Source organism: Pan paniscus, chromosome 8 (assembly GCF_029289425.2).
Source record: "Pan paniscus chromosome 8, NHGRI_mPanPan1-v2.0_pri, whole genome shotgun sequence".
In the NCBI taxonomy this organism is placed as follows: Eukaryota; Metazoa; Chordata; class Mammalia; order Primates; family Hominidae; genus Pan; species Pan paniscus.
The window spans coordinates 94,827,442-94,850,791 of record NC_073257.2 but is presented as its reverse complement, the minus strand read 5'-3'; the positions used below and the strand labels follow the sequence as shown (position 1 = coordinate 94,850,791).

Here is a 23,350-nt window from a genome sequence, read left to right as displayed (position 1 = left end):
TTATTTATTTTTAATGTTTGCTATGTGAGTGTGTGTGTACAAAACACCTCTTAATATCACTAGGGAACACACTTTACAAATGGCTGTGTTAGAGTATAGAATTGGATTTGTCTCCAGGTTCGATTTTATTGAACCAGTCTATGCTTTTCCACAATTTCTAGTCATCTGGCTCCATTTAGACAAGGAAAATAAAAGCACACCAAGGGAGCTCTTATAAATAGCCCTTGTTTGATACACAATGATGCCATGTTTCTATTTTTAAAAATCTGTAAACTTATCATTACAAATTAAATGGTTATTTAAATAAATGTAAAATGTGTATTATTCAAAGTAACTCAATAATACAAATTGCCTTTATAACAATAACTAGAGTGCCAGTCAGCACTGGGTTCAACTTCTCACTCTACCACAAATTCTTTTGATATAACTTGCAATTACTTTAATTAGACCTGCATATGTTCAACAACAAATAATATATTTATTGATCCCCTTAAGCTCAGTTTTATACATAGTTCAGTTTCTTTATTTGTGAAGTGGTGGCAATATTTACATTAGAGAAGATTAATGGAGATACAGCTTGTGCAGTGCCTGGCATCATGCCTAGCACATTGCAATTGCTGGGAAAATAGTCCCTTTACCTTCCTTTAATTGTCTGTTTCAATACAGTGGATTTGGCTTCACAGAATGAGCTATAAATATAAACTGCACAAAATACTTCAGATGAATATACCTGTGATTTATCCGTGTCATGCTTTCATGCACATTTTTCTAATTACCTCACAGCAAATTATAAAACAAAGCATTTAGTTGAAACTCAATTATAAATGCTGATTCTAACAATTTGCTCTATACAGCAGGGATTGGAAAACATAATTCACAGACAAATTCTATTTGCCATAAACTCTTTCAACCATATTTTTTGTTTAGTTAATTCTGTTTTTCAATATGAAGGGAGTTTAAATGTCATCTAGGTAAGAGGAGCATCACACTTTCAGCGTAATCGGAGCTGATGCTTGGGTATGTAAAATCATTAAAAGTGACTTATGAAAATCCAATTGTCCAGCAACATTTAAGAGCTTGCTCTATCCTAATCTCTGAGCTGGGCATGAGGGACACACAGATGAATGCAGCACGGTAGTAGGAGCTTACAAACACCCTTTGAAAATAACAAGGCCATGACAGCGTCTAGGAGTAGAACCTAGCCACTCTTGCTACACTGCATCTTTAGCCAGATCAAAATAATGACTGCATGAGACATTTCCCGAGACATTTCCGAAGGGTAAGAACTGCTTCTGTGATAATGCATCTTTGCTAATTAGAACGATTTTACAAGGGTGTCATTAAGCCTCAAGGCTAATTGTATGGAATCCTCATTGAAGAAGGACTACAACTATCTATCTTTCTATCTAGGTATAAATACATTGGGCTATAAGAATTGAGGATCTGAACTGGTTGTCATTTAAAGACAAAAGCAGTAAAGGTGAAATGATAAGACTATGCCTAGTAGCAGATAGCTAAGAAATGCTTGCTGTTGAAACCTAACTTTGTCTTTACTTGAGAAAATGTAGGCATGTGTTGTAGCATCTCAGCCTCAGTTCTCAGTAAGTATAAGAATCTGGATTACAGACTGAAAGGTCTCAAAAGGTCCGTTCAGCCACAGTGTGCTAGGATCCTATAAACTATTCATGGAAATATTCTAAACAAATCGATAGCACTGACAATACTAAGCTCCAAAGCCCAAGTGTATTGGTCGTATTATTCCATTAATTCACAAAGTCAGTCGGATAGGTAAAATAATGCATTTAAAGTAGTTTTCATTTAGTCAAAAAAAGCTGCAAAACGTATCGATCCAATCTGAACTTTATAAAAAGGCTCAGAATTGCCAAAAATACATTCCTCTTCCTGTAAGGGAACATTCAAACTCATGTACATGCGAGGTACTGCTAGTGAGAGTTGAGCTCCAAATAAAGAAAGGAAGTGCCTTTGTAAAAGATAAATGAGTAAGGGAAATTGAGGGCATATGAAAAGAAGACACATAATAGGAGAAGAAAATAATACACTCTTCATGAAACACTGTTGAAACCAAGGAAATGAAATTATCTTTATTTCGTGAAAAATCTTTGATAAGGCCGGGCCCTGTGGCTCACGCCGGAAATCCCAACACTTAGGGAGGCTGAGGTGGGTGGATCACCAGAGGTCAGGACCTCGAGACCAGCCTGGCCAACGTGGCAAAACTCTGTTTCTACTAAAAAAAATTAGCTGGGGGTGGTGGCGCATGCATGTAGTCCCAGCTACTCCGGAGGCGAAGGCAGGATACTCCCTTGGGCCCGGGAGGCGGAGGTTGCAGTGAGCCGAGATCGGACCCTTGCACTCCAGCCTGGGCAATAGAGTGAGACTCCGTCCAAAAAAATAATAATACAAAAAAAATAGGCCAGGCGCGGTGGCTCACGCCTGTAATCCCAGCACTTTGGGAGGATGAGGCAGGCGGATTGCCTGAGCTCAGGAGTTCGCAACCAGACTGGGCAACACGGTGAAACCCCGTCTCAAAAGGGGATTCATTTCCAAATGATATCCGGTAAACTTTCCCCCAAAGATGGCCTACAATTCTTCAATACCTCAAACCCTGAAAGCCATAGTGATTACATTGCAGTTGGCTTACAATGTCTATTTTGTATTTTATTTTTTTGAAGATCTGTATTGACATATGACAAAATTTATATTTGGTCTTAATTACATCAGTCTCACTTTTACATAACCAGAAGCTTTACAAACTCAAGTAGCTTTATAAACTGGCAGAAATTGCAACTTATTATAGTTAATAAATAATAGTATTCATATCCTATTGCTGTTTCCACAATGGCAACTTGACAGAAATGTCAGCCTCCTAAGATGTTGGGCGTAATAAGGCAATCTCCCTGGACCATGGAATCACTGTGACCCAGCAGGCACACTGTAGTCTTCAGAGAAAACTCCAGGTTTCCCAAAGATAATGCTCCTGTTTCAGCTACAGGAGCATCATGCTTTTGCCTTCTATTGTCACAATTGTGTTAAAAAACTCATTGTGTTCTCTGTAGTAAAATATATACATAACCATACATTTTCCAAAAAAGAAAGAGTATTTAGAAAAGTTGTAGTTATGGGCAGAAGATTATTCTTCTTGGATAGAAGATTGACTTTACCAAATTGAAGATATTTTCCTATTATAACATCAAGCCAAAAAAAGAAGGTTTTGAAATCTGGAACTGTAGTTCTGAGATTGTGATTCCATTTCTACAGCAAACAATAAATAAGGGACATCCACGCCCATCTCAGTATGTCCTCACTTGTCAGTGTGTATATCTGAAGGACAGAATGACTGGAAAAGTTCCAGTTGTTATAAGACAGAATCAATATTTTTTGTATATATGAGAGAAAAGAACTTTAATATACACATTACCATCTTTTCATTGGTCAGACCAGTGGCAATAGCAAGAACACTAATCCTTAGTGCAACATATATTTTTCTATGGTTACCAAACATCAATCATGTCTTTGCAGTATGAAGAGTAAGAACCATTTGGTTCTACAATTCTAGGTAAAATTTAGTAAATATATGATGGGAAAATAATGATCAGTTAGAAGTAGAAAACACAAGTATGCTACCGGTTAAAGAAGGACAGGGGATAGTGTCACATTGTTTTAATAGTATAGCGTCAATTTTACAGAAATACCAGTTTTCTGTGTTTGTCATAACTGTGGGCATTGCCAAACTGTGAGATCTTATCAACAATGGCATTTTAAAAATTACTTTAGTTTTGATGAGAATTTAAACATTAATCAGGCAAAACAGAAAGGTGAAAAATATTTTCCAAATTTCTTTTGGCTCAAGGAATGTCAAATTTTTAAACTTTATTTCCTCAATATGCAAAAATATCTGTATTTTTTATCTGCGGAACAGAAAAAACAAAGATGACAAAAGTTAGAACAATATGTAAAGTGTTATATCTCAATTAAGTAAATCATCATAAATATATAAGTAGAAGTTGCTAAAAGACAGTTCTAGCCTAGTCCACTAACAGTGATATTTTTGTTGACTAAAGGCTATATAAAACAACTGCAGTTATGTAAGACAAACATCTTTTTTTTTTCCCCCCAAGGGAAATTTTTAATGGTAGACAGGTAAAACAAAGTGTAGACCCATTTTGCTTATATCTCTTATACAACTATAAAGCCAAAACAAATTACAAGATAAATATAAGCAATATTTCCATACCAAGAAAACTTAATATAAATACATTTTAAATAGACAGAATTGCATAGTATCATCTCCACTCTGTAAAGTGTGGCTGGGGAAGAGGAAAAAAAAAAACTATAGCAAAATATTTACAAAGCTATCTCCTGGAGAGAGACACAACTTTGGTGTGAAGAAAAATGACAGAAAAGATGAATCAGGATACTTTGGATCATTTACTGCATATGAGCTACTCTGGAAGTATGACATGCATTCTCTCAACTAAGTTTCAAAATACCATGGGACATAGGTTTTAACTTCTGAAGAGTTAATGACAAACCGAAGCTTTTCTGAAAATAGTGCACAGGAAAAGAAAGAGTTGAAAATAATATCATAATAAGTATGACTAAGGAGATAAGACTTAGAGAGAAGCCAAGATAATTATCTTGAAGGACTAGAGAGACTATGAGGTGAAGGAGCAGATTAGAGAACAAATATAAGTTGACTAGGGAAATTCTTTTCAACAATTACAAGAGTTGTTAGAATATACACTGTACTATTATTAGCCCTGTCTTACAGACAAGAATACTGAGACTCAGGAAAATTAATGTACCCAAATTCTAGTAATTAAAAGAGCAAAGATTAAATTCCAGGAATCTATGACTTCATGACATTGTGCTATACAGACAGACAGATTTCAACTCTACATACAGACTGATCAGCTAAAAGGGACAGGTTCAACTTGCTGATCTCCGAGGCTTCTTCTAAATGTATAATTAATAATAATATATCATTTATTCACAGAAATAAGAATTTGATTGGGCAATTGTTGCAAAAAAAGACCTGTAAATACATAGTGTTTGATTTCAATAACAAAAACATGACTTTTTATAACAATATAATTTTCCAAGAAAAAAAAGGCATGCCTTCTTATATAGCACATTCCGCATACATCAACATATTATGTAACTACATTTGAAACGATGTCTTCTACACATTGAGAGCATCATAAACTTGTAAAAGTAAATATTTTTAGAGAAAGGGTATGCTTGTTTTCTTCCAAATAGATTATTTTGTTTTATGCTAACCACATTCCTGTGAGAGAGGTATGAATATTTTACAGGTGAATAACAGTCTTAATCACCCACACAGAGGTATCCACTGGCAGCTAATGTAATCATTGGTTTGTCAGGTATTTAAACCTGAGCATTTCCTGGGGTCCCAGTTGTTGGTAGTAAATGTTACCCACCTTAAACAGGCAGTATTGAGAAGATAACACAAAAGAATGTGTGACACAGGCCTTTGTGGCATATGGAAGTCCTACACAAACTAGCCAAAGGCTCTGGGAAACTGTGGTAGACAATCTCTAAGATGCCCTCAAGGACCCCATCTCCTTATAATGTGAGATTGACCCACTAACTCCTGACAAATAAGATATGGCAAAAGTGGTGTGATATCACTTTTGAGACCTAAACAAGGAACTTACAACATTTGCCTTATTTGGTGACATTATTCTATGGACCAGCGATTCTTCCACTGGACAGTGACTTCCATTCCCTCCACCATCCTTTTTGAGCAGAAATGTCTATAATGTTGTTTGCTTGTCTGCCATTGCATGTTAGGTGTATGTGGGACAGATAATTGTCTCTTCAGTTAACACATCTACAGTCAAGAAAACTCTACACATGTTTCCAAAGCTTAAGGAACTACATGTGAAGAGCCTCATCTTCACCTGGATTTGATTTAGACAATGGGATTTGAAATTCTAGCTGAGACTGGAATGAGATAATGTCGTTTGTGTCTTTCACAATATTTTGGGGTAAGACAGACATAAACCATGGTGACACCATAATCTAGCAAAGTTACAGTAGAACACATAAGCGCCTTATACACTAAGAATGCAGATCTGCATGAACAATGTATTAGGAAAGGGTGGTAAGTCTTAAGTGTCATGGCACATAGAAATCACATGCAGAAAAGACGGGCATGGACAATCACGGCGTGTTAAAAGAAGAGAACGTGCTTCTGAATGGTTCAGAAAGGCATGAGTAGATGAGATGAGGTTAGCCAGGTGGTGTGGCAAGATGCACCTAAAATTCTATAGTATTTGGCACTGTTCCAGGGGCAAAAACGAGGAAGACTCCTAAAGCACACAGCTCTGTCCTTGAGGGTTTCTGGACACACAGGCATACTCAGTAAACCAGGAAAACACAGTGTAGCACATTAGGAAATGAAGAAAGGAAAAACATAGTTTGAATGCCTGTATGTCAAGAAATGCATATGTGGGGTGTTACATCATCAATCTTTATATTAATGAACCATCAGAGGTGGACATTGATATAGATAGATACATACACACATACATAAATACATAGATATACAGCTAGGCAGATAGCCCATGTCTCACAGCATATAGGAGATGAAGTCAAAATTTGATAAATGTCCACCTGGCTTCAGTGTGTGTGTGTGTGTTTATTACAGTGCTTGAATCCCATAGCATGCCTTTTTCTCACAGAAATAGAAAAGCAGAATCATTGAATCACTTCTATGATACAGTACAACTCTAGAAGACAGACATCTTGATTATTTTCTGGTAGGAACAAAAGGCCCCATATTCTCATACAAGCATGTTTGTGACTGAAGTTAGCAGTTTGAATGTAATGAGAAAATGAATGGGTAGTGAACAGATAAAGACACAGCTGTTATTACTTCATTAATATAGCCTTGAACTGCATCTTTTGGTAAGTTAAATGCTACTTTCTTCCTCAAAAACTCATTAACTAAGTTAGCATGCTGCTATTTGTTTTTTGAAGCATCCATATCTGAAGTGTTAATCTATTTCACTCACAATAGGAACTTGGCTTTAAAATAGTTCATCAATTGCTCTGACAGCAGGATCCATCCTGCCCAGAACCAATGAGCTTGCAGGTTGTGTTTGCCTTGTTAAACAACCATAGTTGCTGAGGTAATTTGGGAACAGTTTAGTATTTTGTGCATAATTCTCATCGTGTAACAAGCACAGCTGTCCCTTGGGACACAAAGCACACTCTTATTCCAACCCCTTTTGCTAAGTTTCCTCATTAATTCTGCTTATCTTCCTGCACTGCTCATATTAACTCTAATTCAGCCTTCCTGGGAACTGGAGTGTGAGATAGAAGTGGGTCACTGGGGAGCCACTCCTTACTGTGCTCATGGCCCTACAGCAGGGGTTGCCAGATAAAATACTCAAAAATGGCTTTACAAGTAAACAACAAATACGATGTTTATAGATACACCTCATGCAATACACAAAACATATCTAGCCTAAAAAAAGTATTTGTTACATCTCTGAAATTTAAATTTATGTGGGTGTCCTGCATTTTTATTGACTAAATCTGGCCAACCTACCCATGATGTACCTTCTACAGCTGAGGGCCTAGTTGAATGCAGTTATGGCCCTGGCCCAGTGTGCTTGGAGCCCAGCACAAAGTAGGATATCATCATATTTGGAGAAAACACACCGTTTTATATTATGCTTCCGGGGAAGGATTATGGGAAGAGTTCAAGCTTTAGAGATATTTTGATCTGGATTATTATTCATCTTTACTATTTATCAGTTGGGCATATTACTTTTACTTTCATCAGCCTTATTTCTTCACATATATAGTGGAAAAAAATTTCCTTAAGAGGCTTTTTTAAAAGACTAACTTTCTGTGCCCTGAATCTCTAAGTCTTTCTTTTCCACGAATGGCAGTCTCACTCGTGCGCACTCTAAACATGGACAGCTTTCTTGAATACATACTAGGTAGCTCCCCAAATCTGGTATTCCCAAGGATACTAAAACGAAGACAGGAGCAGTTTTCCCCAAACCAAAGATTAGGTCACTCAGGTTATGGCGATTTCATACATCACATATTTAAGATCCCTGGTAACTTCAAAAGACAAAATGTGATAACTCCTGTGAAGTCACCTACCACGCTCATAACTTATATAATAGTGAACATTCATTCTCTTTCCTCTATGCCTCCTAACTGGTGAGTGCTTGAAAGCTTCATCAATAAAAGGAGCCCATATTCAATATACTTTCAATACAGCACAATCTTCTGCTTCAATTCTCATGCAAAAAAAAAAAAAAAAAAAAGGGATGAAATCCTTCTTAGAAGAGTGAATGCAACATGAAGACAGGCGACCTCACCGGATAAGCAAGTTTACTTGACTTCCCTAAGCTGTGTTCCAATCCTGTTGGAAACATTAATATTTAACACCTTTAACCCTCAGTACTACTAAGTGAATTGGAAACTTCAACTTTAAAAAGTCTTCATTAGGCCGGGCATGGTGGCTTATACCTGTAATCCCAGCACTTTGGGAGGCCGAGGAGGGCGGATCATGAGGTCGGGAGATGGAGACTATCCTGGCTAACACGGTGAAACCCCCATCTCTACTAAAAAATACAAAAAAATTAGCTGGGTGTGGTGGCGGGCGCCTGTAGTCCCAGCTACTCCAGAGGCTGAGGCAGGAGAATGGCGTGAAGCCGGGAGGTGGAGCTTGCAGTGAGCCGAGATCGCGCCACTGCACTCCAGCCTGGGCGACAGAGGGAGACTCCGTCTCAAAAAAAAAAAAAAAAAAAAAAAAAAGTCTTCATTAGATTAATACCATTTTTTATATGCTACTGCTTAAGCAGAGGAAATGTCAAGAAAGAAGATCGCTGATTGAGAATTAATCTAGAACTAAATTGCATGGTCTTGTGTTTCATGGGTGGTTTGCTTATACGTTTTAGGCATTTAAGCAACTTAAGAGTTAAGAAAAACATACACTATTTACATTTATCTTTAAAAGTGTTATTTCCATAAGTATTCATTGAGCTTTTATAATTATGCTAAGCATTGGGCTGGAGATCCACAACCAGCAAGTTCTACTATCACAGAACTTATTTTCTAGTGAAGAGGCTGATGAGAAAAAGGTGAACACATAAATTAGTTAGACTTTAATAAATGCAATGGAGGAAACAAAAGAAGTTAATATGAATAAAATAGGAAGTACATAAAATAGAGAGGCTAAGTCTCTTACAGAATGTATTTAATTGAATTATTTATTATGAGAAGGAATCAACCACGTGCAGATAAGTACAATAGCTAGTGCTGAGGGAAAGGCAGGACAAAGGCCCTGGGGTAGGTAGAGAAATGAGAATAATAACGTGGTAGGAGTGGTCAGGGTGCCAGGCAGAGCCAAATCATGGAGGACTTGGCATGGCAGCAGATAGTGCCTAGATTTCATTCTAAATCCATTAAAAAGTTTCATGCAGGGGAATGGTATGCTTTTATGTATGTTTTAAGGAAAAAGTTATATGTAATCCAAATTAAATTATAATGTGATTCCCTTTGCTGATGAGAGCCAGTATTTCCAAACAGATTGCCTCATCCTCGTCCTGTTTACGCTGACATCTTCATTAGGATGTTTCCATCGCTGCCCATAAAAATCAAGTGCTCTTCCCTCGAAGACCAGTTCAAGGTCCACTTTGCAACTCATCTCACTGCCTCCCCAGGCATTCTGCACTTGCCGCTTTCTCTGAATCTGGCACAGACTAAATGAAAATTTATCCTTCTAATGTCCACAGGGTTGCTTAAAGGGCTAGCATTTGGTGAATATTTGAAGTAAAATCCCAAGCTTGTTCCATTAGCTAGGATTCTGCGATCAGTGCCTTCAGGCAAACTCTGCACACAGCTACTGACAGAGTAAGCTGTTTAAGAAAATCTCATCACTTCCCTGCTTGAAACCTCAGAAGGTTTTCTTCTACAACAAGAGATAAGATTATACTTATTTCAAAGGGCAGATAGGGTGGTCATAATCTGCTCTGGCCCCTTCACCAACTACATCAAGTTTGTCCAGTTCTGGGACTCCTTGCCATTTCCCAAATGTGCTCTTCCATCTCTTATTTCCCTTTATTCTTCCTTTTCCCTCTCTCTCATATTTCCTTTCTCCAGCTACTAACTGTAGAAATATAATTTTTTATTCTTTCACTTAAAAATGGCCCGAACTATTCTGATGTATGTGGGTGCTCCTTCCTCTGTCTCCCTTTATCCCAGGATTTACCCTAAACCGTAGCTCTAGCATATATGCTCCTTTGGACAAATAGTTCAAAAAAGGTTGCCTACAATAGATTTCTCTCCGAGATTCACAGATGAATAGAATACACCTAAGACTTTGTGAAGCTATGCAGTAGAGGTACAGAACCTAACGTTTTCCACATGTATGTGAACTCAACTCCTATTTATGTTCACGTGTGTCAAACATATATTAATATCCTGTATATGTTTGGGACATCTTCATCTGACCTTTTGTAAAACAAAACAAAACTTCAATTTAAGTCTTTTTTGCAAGAATTGCAATAATTGGTTTAAAAGTCCGTCCCATGTGGCTGGGCACTGTGGCTCATGCCTGTAATCCCAGCACTTTGGGAGGCTGAGGCGCGTGGATCACCTGAGGTCAGGAGTTCAAGACCAGCCTGGCCAACATGGTGAAACTCTGTCTCCACTAAAAATACAAAAAAAAAAAAAAAAAAATTAGCTGGGTGTGGTGGCAGGCACCTGTAATCCCAGCTACTCAGGAGGCTGAGGCAGGAGAATTGCTTGAACCCGGGAGGTGGAGGTTGCAGTGAGCCAAGATCGCACCATTGCACTCCAGCCTGGGCAACAAGAGAGAAATTCTGCCTCAAAAAAAAAAAAAAAAAAAAAAAAGTCTGTCCTATGCACTGAACTGTGAACTTCTTGAGAGTCTGTCTCATTTGACTTATTGTAGCTGGCCTGGTACAAGGCCTGAGCTCTCACAGGGGCTCAACACATTCTGACTGGCTGAACCATCATGAGCCCACAAAGCAGACAGACTCTGCTTATTGAGAAGAACCTGTATCATCTTCACTTTGCTGCATCTGCAGATGTTCCATCATTGTCCTTTCTTCCCCTTTCTATTAAGCTGACTTATCCTAGCTCCTGAAGCAACTGTAAGGCAGAATTGGATATAAAAAACAATTTTTTAACTTCTCTGATAACTCTGAGAATTACTTTCTTTCTTCCCTTTTTTTTTCTTGGCAGAGTTTCACTTTTGTTGCCCAGGCTGGAATGCAGTGGCACAATCTTGGCTCAATGGAACCTCTGCCTCCAGGGTTCAAGAGATTCTTCTGCCGCAGCCTCCCAAGTAGCTGGGATTACAGGCATGCACCACCACACCTGGCTAATTTTGTATTTTTATTAGAGACGGGGTTTCATCCATCTTGGTCAGGCTGGTCTTGAACTCATGACCTCAAGCGATCCACCTGCCTCGGCCTCCCAACTGCTGGGACTACAGGCGTGAGCCACCATGCCTGGCTCTCTCTGAGAATTACTTTCTAAGTACAATCTGAACATCATTGTTGCCTTTATTTCCCTTTATTTTAGCACATCCCAGATTTTCAGAACCTACTACCAACTCACGTGCAGTTGAGATATTTGGCATATGTAAGTAATCAACTTGATACTGACTAAAAGATCAGATTATTCTGTGTCTGATTTGATAAGTCCAATGTCCAATGCTTTTTGTTAGACTTGCTCTCTGACAAAGAAGCATTCACTTTTTACAAAAAGTTCAATAATTTGGTAAATGTTCAAGCTATACCCTTATTTCAATTCATAAAAATGTTTCCTTAGAAGAAACTAGAAGTTCTGCTCATGGCTGGTCTTGATCCTTCAACTAGAATTCATTGCCCCAAATCTATCTATCACTATATAATTACTATATAATTAATGTTTCACCATATTACATAAGAAATTCATGAAATTCTGCCCAAGATTTTACTAAAGTCCATATATTCACACCTACGTAGAAACTTCCAATCTAGTTATTTAACAACTTTACGGAAAATATTATACTATTAATCTAGCAAAGATGTATTGGTCTTATGTTATTCTTCAGTGAACAGCACTGCTTTTGCCAATAGTTCAATACTTTCCTCAGTGTCTACCAATCAAATTTTATTAGCTGATTTTAAAATCTTGTCCAAAAACATCTTTACAGAAATACGCATGTTCTTCTTTGTAGAAATCATGATTAATAGATCTGCATACTTCTTCAATACATCTTTTGGTTGTATCATTTTCAAAGATCACTGAACACTATTAATCTCACCCGAAAATTATCTCAGAATTGAATTTATTTGACTTAGTTGTCATGACTTTGTGTAAACACTTTTACTTCTCCCAATAGGAGGTACCAATATGTGCTAATGACTACTCTTAATAATTAAGCCAAAATATTATCCTTATATGTATGGCTTGGGAGTCTTTGGAATGTCCATGTCAAATAAAGATAACTTTGTTAAAACAAAATACTTGGAGGGCTTGTGATTAACAGCGCATGAACTGAAGCCCATGTGAAAATAAACCAACAGAAAATCAAAGTGTAAAGGGAGAGAGTGGGCCAGGCACGTTGGCTCACGCCTGTAATCCTACCACTTTGAGAGACCGAAGCAGGAGAATCTCTTGAGCCCAGGAGTTTGATACTAGCCTTGGCAACATAGAGAAGCCTCATCTCTACAAAAAAATAAAAAATTAGCTGCACGGGGTGACACATGCCTCTGGTCCCAGCTACAGGGGAGGATAAAATGGGAAGAAGACTTGAGCCTGGGAGGTCAAGACTGCAATGAGCCATGATTACACCACGGCACTCCAGCCTGTTTGATAGAGCAAGACCCTGCCTTGAAAAATAAAAAATAGAAAGACAGTGGTCATATTCCTTAAAATAAAATAAATGAGAAAACAATATTGTGTAAGTATTAAATACTTCTCCAATAGAATCTTTAGGAGCCAGTGGAAAGATGGTTCAAATCACTATTTAATTTGGCAAATGTTTTCTATCAGAGGAGATAAATGAGTAAGGCCTTTATACCCCAATGGCATGTACAGTAGAACCACCCAAATGACTTCACTCAACACAGTCTGTACTCACCACAAAACCTTCAATACAATACAACTTCTGTAGATTACCCCATGTGAGAGAATACAATGAACAGCTAAGTGGTCCTTTTTATACTGTTGGCAGTTATAATTCTGAATATATAGCTATAAACAGGATCTGGTTCATATTTCATTTGCTTGTAGCTTGGATAATTGTGAGTTACTAGCCAAGATCCTTATGACATGAAGGGATTCAGAAAACATTACCTTCAAAACTAAGGACTAGTCACAGAACTGCTTTGCCATTTGAAACATTGCAAGAGTACAACCTCTTTGAGGAAACATGGAGCCCTAGTGCTCATCCATTAGTCACCTAAATAATTCAAGAGCTCTGGAGAAAGACAGATTTGAATTCAACTCCTATCTGCTACTTTCTTGCTCTTTAGAAAGATACTTCAGCTAATTAGTAGTCAGGTTTTGTCATTTATAAGATAGAGATATAAATAGTTACTACTTCATTCACTCATTTTGAGAGCTTAAAGGATCATGTAACTTTTGTTTTTCCACTATATCTGATTTCTCACGTAGTTTAACATGGCAAAGGGCACACTAGCAAAACTAAACTCTTTTAATGGCACTCCTCCACAAACACACATCTATGCATATATATCCATAAATTACCATTTTATTCTATACAGAAATATAATATATTCAAATGAATGAAAATGCTTTTTTTTTTTTCCAAATAAGTCTACTTCAGAGACTTCAGCTTAGGAAAAAAGAATCCTCAGTTCTATCTCTAACGCCAGTTCACAAACTAGAACAGAAATATGAATTCATTTGGCTGACATATGAGCCTGTTAGATTTAAAGGAAAAACACCAATTCATTTACAATATGCAGGGTAGCTTTAAGAAGAAAAAAGCCCACTTCCTATCATCTAAACAGGATCCTAAACTGGTCACTTCTTAGGAGATTATCCCCAGTGCTCACTAAAATACACTAAAGCCTATTTTCTTTACACAAGAGGATGAAAGAATACCCAATATACAATCAAGTTTGAAGTAATATTCTATCAATTCTAAACCTATAAATATAATTTATATCACAGACGTTGAGTACAACACATTTCTATGCCTTCCATATGGAAAACACTGTTTCTTTTTTTTTAACTTAAAAAATACAAAGATTATCTTATAATAACTTTTTAAGATTTTAATTAAGAATCTTATTTTTCTATGTTCTATACATCTTTTGATTTAAAAAATTACACCAGAATTTGCTCAAACAATACTTTGCATAAATATATTATGCTATCCTAAAAACAATGTCAAATCACCAACAAAATATTTAACTGACAGCATTCATTTCGTTTACCCGATGAGAATGAAGGAAATTTGCATTAAAGATCTTCCACATAATCTTCAACTCTACTTGTCCCTTGCTAATACATTTTCAAATGGCAATGCACCTGCTTTCATATAAACATCTTTGATGCCTGGAACATCAAATGCATCAAGACATTGTTAGAAAAATAACCACTTAACAAATAGCTCAAAAGGACATAAGGAGATACATTTCACACACAGTAGCTAGATATTTGTTAGATAAGAAATCCTTCGTGATTATTGCACCTTCCAAAATGGCCAGTCTGACATGCCCTTTGGCCAACTGCCTAAACTAAATGATTGGTCGTTTCTCACATCACTCATGAATATTTAGGCTTATGAAGAAGTCTGTCAATTATATCTCTTGATCTATTCAAACTGTTAAGGAAATTTCAAACATCTGACCGTAAAAATCTATATTTTCCCTCATGCATGAATGAATGAATGAGGTTAAGACATGAATTTAAGATATATATTTTTGGTTACTGCTTTTCTATCAACTGTCTTTGTTTCAAAAACTTCACAAACACAATTCTGCTTCTGTGTGCATTTCCAAATTTCTACTCTAATTATGTCAGTTAACTTCATTTTTTAACTGACACCGTATTCCAGATCAGTATTTGCTGTTGAAATTTCCATGGTACCAATCCCAGGAGCATCATTAAGAAAAATTCATGAATATAAATGAAAAATCATGTTGAATGTTGACAGTTTTACAGACATTAGGTTTGGCATGGCTTCCTCAATAGGATAATCACTCCTTAAAATTAATAAATCTACTCAAAAACCTTTTTGATTACTTGTTTTTACTGAAGTTGTTATCCTCTTTCCAGTCCTAAAGTGGTGACTCTCGGAAGCTGATAGATACAGGAAGAAAGACTGAAATAGCAAGTCTTGCTTTAATGTGGGAGCAATATGGGGCCGGTATAGATTTGCACTATGGCATTACTTAGTATAGCTTATCCACTTTGGCTGATACTCAGCTTAAGTGTCTCCTTTCCTGGAAAGCTGTTCCTGAACTTTCCAAGCCCATTCAATTGCTTTCTTTTTTTTTTTTCATATCGTATCTTGCCTAAACTTTTTTTAGAGCACTTATTATATCACCTCACTTATGTGTAGCTTTCTCTTTTTAGTTTTAGAGGTTTTGGACATCCAGGGATATGTATTATATATCTGCATATCCAATATCTTATACATCTGGCATATAGTAAATGTGACAAATGTATGTCAATTAAATATAGAACTCTTGCAGCATATGACTTGGAGTTTCCTGCGATAAAACAGGAATTTGTTAAACTGTATGAAGTATTCTGGTTTTGAGACTGATCAGTAAGCTCACAAATAGAGTTGGTCATTGAGAGTATAAAGATTTGGGAAGAAGACGTGTGCTTCAGATCATTACCTCCTTGTGACCCTGTGTTCTTCAAGAATAAATGAAAGTCATATTGCTCAAAGCAAGAATAATAAAAGAGAAAAAATGTATTATGTAACTAATTAAAATAGAACAATGGAAAACACAACCAAGTGACATTTATCCATTTATCTCAGGTATGCAAAGTTGGTTCAATATTAATAATTAATGTAATCCATCACATCAAGAGACTAAAAAAATCACACGATCATATCAATAGATTTAAAGAAAGCATTTGACAAAATCCAACACCCATTTATGGTAAAAACTCTCAGTTAACTAGAAATAGAGGTGGACTTTCTCAACTTGATGAAGAATATCTACAAAATATCTATGCCTAATATAATTTTTAATGATAAGAAACTTGTAGCTTTCTCATTAAGATTATGAACGAGGCAAAGTTGCCCCCTTTCATTGTTCTTTTTCAACATCATACTGGAAGTTGTAGCGAATTATATAAGATAAGAAAAGGAAACAAAAGGTACACAGATTGGAAAGGGATAAGGTAAAACTGTCTTTGCAGATGACCTGATTGCTTAGGTTAAAAAAAATTAAAAATTAAAAATATTCCTATAACAAATAAATGATTATATCAATGTAACAGGATACTAGGTTAACATGTAAAGTCAATAATTTTCCTAGATACCAGTAATAAACAAATATGATATGAAATTAAAAACACAATAACATTTACATTAGCATCCCCCAAAATGAAATATCTAGGCATAAGTCTAGCAAAATAAAAGATGTATACAAATAAAATGATAGAACACTAATGAAAGACTTAAAAAATAAAACCCAAGTAAGTAAAGAGATATTCCATGTTCATGAATAGGAATACTCAATATTGTCAAGATGTCAGCTCTTTTCAACTTCATTTATAGATTTAATGCAATTCCAATAACAATTCCAGGAAGTTACATTGTGTATCTTCATAAACTGATTCTAAAATTTATAGGGAGAGGCAGTAGATCCAGAAAAGTCAACACAACATTAAAAGACAAAGTTGAAAGACTGACCCCACTTTACTTCAATACTTATTATAAAGCTATAGTAATCAAAATAGTATAGTACTGGCAAAAAAAAAAAGACAAATAGTTTAATGGAACAGAATAAAGAACTCAAAATAGATACACATTAATATAGTCAGCTGATCTTTGACAAAGGAGAAAAGACAATACAATGGAGAAAAGATAAACTTTTCAACAAATGGTGCTGGAACAACTTGACATCCGCATTCAATAAAACATGCACCTAGACACAGACCTTACACTCTTCACAAAAATTAACTCAAAATAAACCACAGACCTAAATGTAAAATGCAAAACTATAACACTCCTAGCAGATCACATATGAGAGTATTTAGATAAACTAGATTTGGCAATTCCTTTTTGGATACAGTGTTAAAGGCACAATACATAAAAGGAAGATTTTATAATCTGGACTTTATTAAAATTGAAAATTTCTGCTTTGCAAAGCATATTGTCAAGAGAATAAAGGGAAAAGCCGCAGAATGACAGAAAATGTTTGCAAAAGATATATCTAATAAAGGATCATTTTTCAAAAATAGAATTCTTAACAATAAGAAAACAAACTGATTAAAAAATGGGCCAAAGACCTTGGCAGACACCTTACTAAAGAAAATATGCAGATGGCAAATAAGCATATAAAAAAATACTCCACATTAAGTGTCATTAGTGAAGTGCAAATTGAAACAGTGAGTTACCATTACATACCTATTGAAATGACCCAAATCCAGAACCCTGTCAACACCAAATGATGGAGACCATGTGGAGCAACAGGAACTCTCATTCATTGTTGGTGGGAATGCAAAATGGCACAGCCACCTTGGAATTCAGTTCGGCAGTTTCTAAAAAAACTAAACATACCCTTCCCATATGACCCAGCAATCATGCTTTTTGGTACTTACACCAAAAAGTTGAAAATTTATTTCTATACAAAAGCCTGCACAAAGATGCTTACAACAATTATATCCATAATTGTCAAAAGTTGGAAACAACTAAGATGTCCTTCAAAAGGTGACAATGTAATGTTATCCAGCTCTAGAAAGAAATGGGCTATCAAGCAATGAAAACACATGAGAAAATTACTAAGTGAAATAAGCCAGTACAAAAGGTATTATTCCAAATATATGACAGTCTAGAAAAGTTAAAACTACAACAATAGTAAAAAGACCAGTGGGGCCAAGTGTGGTGGCTCACGCCTGTAATCCTAGCACTTTGGGAGGCCGAGGCGGGCGGATCACAAGGTCAGGAGATCGAGACCATCTGGGCTAACATGGTGAAAACCCTGTCTCTACTAAAAATACAAAAAATTAGCCGGGCATGGTGATGGGTGCCTGTAGTCCCAGCTACTCGGGAGGCTGAGGCAGGAGAATGGCGTGAACCCCTGAGGTGGAGCTTGCAGTGAGCCGAGATGGCACCACTGCACTCCAGCCTGGGTGACAGAGCGAGACTCTGTCTCAAAATAAAATAAAATAAAATAAAATAAAAAAGACCAGTGGTTGGGGAAAGGGAAGGATGACTAGAAAGAACACAAATGATTTTTAGGGCAGTAAACCTACTCTGTAGGATAATATAAGAATGGATACATATCATAATATGTTTGTCTGAATCTATAGAAAGTATAGCATCAAGAATGAACCATAATGTAAACTTTGGACTTTGAATGATAATGATGAGTCAATGTAGGTTTAGGTTTGTCAATTGTAACAAATGTACCTCTATTGTAGGAGATCTTCATTATGGAGGTAGCTGTGCATGTTTGAAGACAGAGGATACGTGAGAAATCTCTGTAATTTGCACTCAATTTTGCTATGAACTTAAAACTGTGTGAAAAGCAAGTCTATTAAAGAAATTGACACACACACACACAAATAGAACTAGCATTGATTAATTGTTGGCACAATAAACTGACATTATTAAACTTACATATAGACTATGCCTACATTTCCCCTTCCCAGCTGAATTTATACCTAGAGATGTCATATTACTTGGGATGATGGCACTTTCAATGGAAGGAATTTTACCCATATGGATTCTATAATCATAAATTAAATCTAGCCGGGTGTGGTGGCTCACGCCTGTAATCCCAGCACTTTGGGAGGCTGAGGAGGGCAGATCACTTGAGGTCAGGAGTTAGAGAACAGCCTGGCCAACATGGTGAAACCCGTTTCTACTAAAAATACAAAAATTAGTTGAGCGTGGTGGCAGGCGCCTGTAATCTCAGCTACTTGGGAGGCTGAGGCAGGAGAATCTCTTGAACTTGGGAGGCAGAGGTTGCAATGAGCCAAGATTGTGCTACTGCACTCCAGCCTGGGCAATAAAGTGAGACTCCATCTCAAAAAATAAAAATAAAGAAGTTAAATCTGAGAATATTGTTCTCAAAGCAACAAACAGAATTTTACATATTCAATTAGAACAATCTGTGGGGGCGAATTATTGAGGTCAGTGAAAACAGCATATTCACTAAATTTATAAAGCTATTCACTACTGCAAACAATCCTTTTTTAGCTGCCATTATCTATATGCATACCAGCCAATCCCTTGAACTCTGAGTTGTTCCCCAACCCCTTCCCTCCAAGAAAATTTCTACCATTGGAGTCAAATAGTCACCCACTGAGAATTCATTCCCCATGAGGTCTTATAGCTATGATTAGAATCTATCTTTTGCAAAACTCACTATTACCTTAGTCTTGTGGTTCATGTAGATGAACTACATGACAATCTACTATTTTTTCCTGTGTCAGTAGCTACATTTCTTTAAATGAATTCCAAAACAGAGCTCTTAATACATAGATTGCATCTATAGCAAATTATAACTCTATAAATTACCAGTGCCACTGGCAGTCATCAGACACAATAGGCAGCACAACAGGATGGAGACTGGTCCATTTCCTTCAACACGGATTAAAATTTGCATGGCAATTTTAGTTTGCTACAGCCACGGCTACACTGGGGATCTAGACCTATCCTAGTCCCACCACCAACTATGCAGTGGTTTCCTGCATTTGAGGGCATTCTGCTGAACAACTTATAAAGCCTCACTGACCCTGCAATCACCACAGACTAATGGGGCAAATTGCTCTTGGACAAGAGGCCCAGGGCACATTTTATTCAAAATGACTACTGATGCTCACACCTCCATGCTACGAATCACTGCCATCATTAGCGAATGAGGAGGGTACAAATTGTGTGCCCTTCTCAACAATGTATCCTTACTGCAAAAATATGCCCATGATTTTCAGTAATTTGTGGCCCATGACTCAGCTATCTACTCCTCTTCCACCAGTTATACGCTCCACTTGGCTTAGTGAAATTGCTCATCCACATCCAGCAACACACCCTCTGCATTCTCAATCTCTTCTTTGACTCTTTATTTTTTTTCTCCTATTTTAGCTGAAACTTGAATCTTGCCTGAAAAGTCTCATTTTCCTCTACCTGTCTCAAGAGCTGTTTTTATTTTCTCACTTTCAACATTGGAGATCTGTCCTCCTGGCTTCTAACGTACAGTTTCTCTTGTCTCTTATGAAAAATCCTGTTCCTTTAAAGTTTATGCCATTCACACAGTGGCAGAGATTTCTAAAAATGCATTTCCTCTGTTCTCTCAGGGTTCCATTTCCCAGCCTCTTTTACAGTAATATGAAGTCATGTAATTTAGCTCTAGCTAATAGAACATTAAGCAAAAAGTGATATGAGTTCTCATAGATCAGTCTTTTAAGAATTGGGTATGCATCAGCTCTGTTCTGTTTCTCAATCTGCTGGCTAGATGCAGTTAACAAAGAAACCTACGTAATAATGAAACCAAAAGATGGAAGAAGCCTGGATCTCTAATTCACTACTTGAATAAAGCTAGTCATTTGCTACCTTAAACAGGAAATACATCTACCTTGGACAAGAAAAAGTAGTATCCAGAAATAAATTGCTACCGTCTTTGAGCCATTATAATAACGTGGGCTCTATTTTTTGATGCAGCTGGCATTACCCTTAACTATACTCTTCCTTGTCATCTACTAAATTCCAGTATAGTTTATCTTATTAATGGGAAACTTTGGCATATAACAAACATTTTTTTTCTCTCTGTCCCAACCCTAGCATTATCATGAGTAACTGGAATATCCATTAGACAACTTATCCAAAACTATGTCCTCTCAAGTCCTTGACCTCTAGTTTCAAATTATTTCCCCCTCAACCTCAGTTTGGTTATTTACACTCATAGGAATGCTTTGAATATTGTCATCTCCTATAACTCCTCCATCTTCAAAATCAAAATCAACCAATCTGCCATATGACTATAATCTCTTCATCACACCAGCTTGTTCAAGCGCTCTCATGATGACTACTAATTGATTTCATTGAAACGGTCATTCTTCTTTCACTTCCTTCCACAACTATCTCACATTCCATTGTGCTTCATTTGAATAACATCCTAAATTTCATTGGTTTTCTGAGTTTTCATCACATCTATCCAACAGAACTGCAAGCCTGCAGGAATTGAGCTGTCTGCCTTTTCTATGATGTAATAACCAGAGAATGGAGCAATAATGAGTAATACCATACAATTGGGAACACCAATTCCGGTATAAAGACGTTTCACAAATTTCTAATTAACTCTCAACACTTCCAACAATACAACCACCAACTTAACATCTCTCAAATATGTCAAAGCTATCCCAAATCAACACTTTGATAAGTATTTGCTGAATTAATGGGTGAATGGATAAATTAATACAAGTAAGTATATAATTATTTCACAATAAACATTCATGTATAAAGCAAGTATTCATATCCACATTATACAAGAGAAAAAATCTGAATTTAATAGAATCCAAGGAAGCAGATGAATTTTTATTCAAATTTAGATCTTCTCAATTTCCCTAACTCTAAATCCTGAGTGTCTTTCCATCCATATACTACGATGCATATTGAACTTTATGAAATGTTCTTTCTTCATTTAATATATAACCATAGACTCAGAGAATTAGGTCTAATTTTGAATGCAGTTATCTGTGACTATAAAAACAATGCCCATGGAAGGCATTCTAATGCTTTGAAACATACACCATTCACTGCAAATACTTTAAAGGAAACATTTTAATTTTGTGAATAAAAATGTTTAATAGCCCACACTCCAAATTAAAATTGATACCAAAATGTATCCAAAGGAATCATCTCACAAAAGGAAGGGGACTTAGAAGTAAAAATTTTAAAACTGACACTTAAAAAACATTGCTTTTTATCCTTTATTGAGTGTTTGCCATGTTGCAGACGTTATGCTAAGCAATTTATATGTGCAGGAAAATACAGCCTATTATTATCCCTGTTTTACAGATATGAAAATTGAGAATTAGAGGAAATAATCAAAGCCAGCAGCCAAATACAACTTCTGTATGATTCCAGACACTGCATTTAACATTAAATTGCCTTTCCAATAAGTAGTTAATTATTTCATTTTGAGCCATTACTTAGTGAAAACTCGACAAGAGTATTTTTTCCTACTAATAGCATCTGATAATGAGACATTTCAATTATTATCAGATGGAGAAGGAAAGCACTATGTACATCATAAAGCTTAGCATTTCCAGGATATTAAATGAGCAAATTGTTTAGTCTTACCCATGAATTCAATCCCCAAGTGGTCTGCTACACCAAAGTCAGCATGGAAGGAAGGGGAAGAGAAAAAGAGAAAAAGGTTAGAAAAAACTCTATACATGGAAATCAGTGCTTATAAGACTAACCCTCCAAGGCAAGGCACAGCCTCAATTTTAACCCCTATGTTTGCTTAGAAAAGATACATTACAGATCACCAACAGTAGAGTTACTCTGAACACTGATGAGTATTTCCCCCAAAGCCTCTGAGCTATAGCTTAGATTTTAGATGAACTAATATTGCATACATCATGAAGAATGCTAAGTATAAATTTAGCTAAGAAAGAAAAAGAAAAATTGTTATACCATGAACATCTGGCACTAATATTCTTTTCAGAACCCATAATATTTTATGTGGAATAACTATTTGTTCAACATGAATTTATTTGAACCTCTATAATAAAAATAAAAGTGAATAAGCAAGGAATTTCTGCATGCCAGGCCCTAATCAGGTGTACTTTACCTCCACAAAAAAAGCAATGATGTTGGACTTTTTTCTCTCTCTCTTTCACTTTTTAAATGAGAAAACTGTGCTTCAGTGAGATTAAAACTCTTATATAGGTTACAAAATCTGAGACACTTCCAGGGCACCAATTTGGTTGATCTGACCGTTAAGCCCCATGACTATTCGAATTGACAGCCCATCCTACCAAACACAAATGTGTGTGTCCATGTCTGTTCTACGTGCATATAGAATGCAAACCATCCTGACCAGCTAACATCTGCCTGATCAGCAGAGCAATGAACTGTACTGGGCTGGACCCAAGTATT

The 23,350-nt window shown here is 36.4% G+C and overlaps 1 protein-coding gene across 15 annotated transcripts in view; it reads right to left on the bottom strand.

Annotated features, from left to right (window-relative positions):
• NRG3 (neuregulin 3) overlaps positions 1–23,350 on the bottom strand; it is a 1,147,889-nt gene that overhangs the window by 130,852 nt on the left and 993,687 nt on the right. For 10 of the 15 annotated variants that reach the window (XM_008953559.5, XM_034931004.3, XM_055093080.1 and 7 more), the window contains one exon: positions 22,547–22,573. In XM_008953559.5, coding sequence (XP_008951807.2) covers positions 22,547–22,573 — 27 coding nt within the window. The remainder of the gene's footprint in view (positions 1–22,546; positions 22,574–23,350) is intronic. The other 5 variants (XM_034931005.3, XM_034930998.2, XM_057298945.2 and 2 more) reach the window with 1 other exon arrangement.